Raw genomic sequence first — 3,678 nt, forward strand, 5'->3', positions numbered from 1 at the left:
ATGTCCATTATCTTCTTCATGGCTCAAACCTCCTTTAAAATATGGTTACGTTACAAAATTACTCCATTTTTGTCGCAAGAATGAGCAACATAAATAGGCATAAATTCTGTCTAGTTAGGAAAAGGAGTGATTCAGCCAAAATGCTTATATCAAACAAGTGCCTAAAACACAGTGCATTCTTTTGGAGTCCAATATAATTGGCTTTACCATCACTTGCTAGCTAATATCATGATTAGTTAAAGGCATAATTTATTTTGATTAGATAGCGGCATAATTAATCAGTGTATGTCTGATATTAAATAACCAAGTTGTGGTGTGGTCCTGTGGCTGTGGGCTACATCCCAGCTGGGTCACACACGTGACTTGCCCGTGCGTGACATAACGTGCAGAGATCAATATATTCATAGCAACAGCAAGGCACATTGTCAACCCCACTGTTCCCACGCTCCCAGTGTCATCATTGTTTCTGCACACAAAACAGTAACTTGTGTCACCTTGTCTGTTGTGACAGTTCCCCAGGTTTAAAGTTTAAAAGTAAGTGCCAATCAAAACCAACAAATAATAGTCCACCCGTTTTATTTATAAGATATATATTAAAAAGTTTATTTTATTTCATTTATAAATTATGATATATTTTTTTAAATAATATTTAAACAATATTTTTTAAATTATTTATAGTATAATTTTTTAAATTTATTATATAAAATACATTTAAAATTTTATATACTTTTATCTTTTATATTTTCTTTATATTAATACTGATGTTTGTGAAAATAATTTACAAATATAATATAATTGAAAAGGTAAGTTGCATTATTTTAGTATCAAGTATCGACAAGCCAGATTAGATAAAATATATCACATACACATGTTAATATGTTAGTTGTAAAACTTCATCAGACCTGTCCATAACAATTCTTTATCATCCAGTCCATGTGCGAGGTTTTTATGTTCCTCTTCCATCGTTTTCAACTTTTAGCCAGAAAAGTCAGGAATCAGGATAACGCTGGTAGCAAAGATGCCAGAAGTCATGAAACGAAGCCATAGAACAATCAAAGCATACTTTGTTAAAGACAATAAACCAAACATACATCTCCTAATACAACACAGTAAGAGCACTGAATAGTTCACAAGCATTCTTCTTAATACGTGCTTGCAGTAGGCTCACTAAATTTACAGTCAAAGTTGCTACTAAAAAGCTTGGTAAAGCAGATAGACATGCAGGTCAATTCGAACTTTGTTTCAGCCTTTTAGCACTCTATAAATCTGTCACTACTACATGATTGAGCAGCTGCTGCTAGTGTTGTCATCACTGAACATATGAGCTGCAGAATGATCATTCCCAGGGTAATAATTATTAGGTAAGGCATAGGAGCAATTGGGAGGGATGTAGTTGTTATAGTTGTAGCAGTAATAGCCTGTGTTAGGAGTAACTACAGGGGACCTTTGATACATCATCTGGGGTTGTTGCTGGAAGGCATGCCTAGGATGCATATTCATGTTCATGTTCATCAATGAAGATGCTTGGTTGTTGAATCCATTCATGTTCACCACTGGTGATGGGTATTGATGACCAGAAGTGGCAAAAGCTCCATTGGGTAGTCCTGGAGAAGAGGATCCTGTAAATCCACTGAAATGGTTGCCCAGAACAGTGGCACTCCCAGGATTATTAGGACTAGTATTGCTGTGAAATCCAGCTAAACTCATCATAGTTCCAATGTCGTTAGCCCTTTTGGGGTCTCCAAGATTGAGTTTTTCTCCACCACCCATATGCGCATTGTTCATTTTCAGAGAAGCCATTGATTTTTGGTCAAGCCCTCCAGCTGAATGAGCAGTACCCTTGTTTTCCATATTCTGATTGGGGCCTCCCTTCTTGCCATTGTTGTGATTTCCACCGTTGTTGTTCATCTTGCCATTGTTGAAAGCAGCAGCAATGGCTCCTCCAGCTCCTTTTTTTGCACCATTAGCACCAGCTGCTGCTGCTGCTTGCTGCCTGAGCAGATTCAGCTGATTTGCCTTCTCGCGGATGAACCTTAGTTCATCGTCATCTTCATCGTCTTCCTCATCATCATCATAGTAGCAGTCATCATCATCCTCAGAACTAAATGCAGGAAATTTCTTATGGTTTTTCAAGGCTGCCTCAAGCCCCTTCACTGCTCCAGCTTGCTTCTGCCCTTTGTTGTTGTCATCCTTGACACAATTATTGTTGTTCTTCTGCTGCTTTTGGTTCTGATTTGTCTTCTGAGATGACCAGAGCTCGGCATGTTTACCGGCTCTAACCAGTTTCTTGATCAAGCTCTCTGAATCCACAGTTCCTGAAACTGTCACTTTCTGCTGCTCTGCTTCCATTTGAACTTGATAAACACCTGCAAAAAAGACAATGAGCCAATACACGAAGAGGCAAAACCTCAAAGATCAATTACAAGTAGTACATTATCATGTATCCAGGCCTAGCATACAAGCTATATCACACGCTGGGACAAAAAAAGTGCCAGCATTACGTGAAATTCTTCATATCAAACAAACACAAGCAAGAGTCTAAATATTACATTCAGAAACCGAACATTCTTAGATTTATCATCTATAAAGCTTATTTGTACCAAAAAAGAAAAACTATGCTAATAATTGCAGATAATGCTACTGATCCATATTAGAATATTCTGTACAATTGCTCATGTGGCAAGGAAGACAGCCAAGACAGTGAGGACAAGACAGAATAAGGAAAACAGAGAAGCTAGATAAAAATGAAAGTGACGACCTTCAATTCTCTGAAGGAGTTTCTTCACTTTCCGCTTACACCCATCACAGTGAATGTTCACTTTGAGAACACAAGTCTGTAGATGAAGAAACAAAAGCATCAAACAACAAAAAGAAGACCCGAACTCAACACATTGTTGTGATGGTAGAAAACGAAGGAGAAAGTGAAAAAGGAGGGAGCTTTAGAATAAGACAAAGAGAAACACCTGGATTTTGAGGAGCTTAAAGTCTTCTCCTTTAGTCATTTCTTCAGTGTGCTGTTTGGAACGAAACAGGATCTCTCTTCCCTCTCTCTCTCTCTCTCCCCCCTTCTGTGTCTGTGTTTTGCTACCAAAAACCTAGGCCAAGGAAGGCAGTTAGGGAGGGTTGTTGCATGTGATTTTCTACTTTCTACCACTCAACAGATCTTTACTTTCTGCTTCCTCTCTTTGGCTAGCTACTCTTTTCAACTTGTTTTCGAGAACCAACCGAAGACAAAAAGCAAAGAGCAAATGGGGTTGGAGTTGAAGACTTGATAAGCATTATTTTAGATTATAAAATGCAAAATCAAGGAAGCAGAAACGAATAAAATAATAATATATTAGTGAGAGATTAGAGATAGAGAATGCCGAGACAATCAGTGAAAAATGAGCAACGGAAGAGGGGTACCGCGGGGAACTCAGCTTCTGTCCTCTGAAAAAAAGCCTCCTCTGCCTCTAATAAGACAGAGGCAATCGTTCAGATTTAATTTCATTGATTCACATTTAATATTTTTATTTTTTATTTATATTTTTAAAATAAAAAATATATAAAAATTATAAAAAAAATAATAAATGTACTTATTTATTTGAGAATCTAATTTTAATATAAATGTTTTAAATTTAATATTAAAATTTTTTAATTTATTCACTGTTCTATTTAAAATATATGTATACTATTTAG

The 3,678-nt window shown here is 36.6% G+C and overlaps 1 protein-coding gene across 1 annotated transcript; it reads right to left on the bottom strand.

Moving 5' to 3' along the window:
• Window positions 1–1,046: 1,046 nt before the first annotated feature.
• On the bottom strand, window positions 1,047–3,379 carry LOC129311645 (heavy metal-associated isoprenylated plant protein 37-like). The gene is made up of 3 exons (XM_054954033.1): window positions 2,964–3,379; window positions 2,759–2,834; window positions 1,047–2,366 (listed from the first exon to the last, which is right to left on the bottom strand). The coding sequence occupies exons 1-3, from the start codon at window positions 3,000–3,002 to the stop codon at window positions 1,276–1,278; spliced, it is 1,206 nt and encodes a 401-aa protein (XP_054810008.1). The 5' UTR covers window positions 3,003–3,379; the 3' UTR covers window positions 1,047–1,275.
• Between the last annotated feature and the right edge of the window lie 299 nt (window positions 3,380–3,678).

The sequence above is a fragment of the Prosopis cineraria genome, unplaced genomic scaffold (assembly GCF_029017545.1).
Source record: "Prosopis cineraria cultivar Desert tree isolate PC_DT_omini unplaced genomic scaffold, ASM2901754v1 PC5, whole genome shotgun sequence".
In the NCBI taxonomy this organism is placed as follows: Eukaryota; Viridiplantae; Streptophyta; class Magnoliopsida; order Fabales; family Fabaceae; genus Prosopis; species Prosopis cineraria.

Excerpts from the sequence above, each read along its gene's own strand:
- LOC129311645 (XM_054954033.1), bottom strand. The coding sequence starts at position 3,002 with ATGACTAAAGGAGAAGACTTTAAGCTCCTCAAAATCCAG. Across the intron at positions 2,835-2,963 it reads TTAAGCTCCTCAAAATCCAG|ACTTGTGTTCTCAAAGTGAA; the intron begins GTGTTTCTCTTT and ends CTTCATCTACAG. Across the intron at positions 2,367-2,758 it reads ACTCCTTCAGAGAATTGAAG|GTGTTTATCAAGTTCAAATG; the intron begins GTCGTCACTTTC and ends TCTTTTTTGCAG.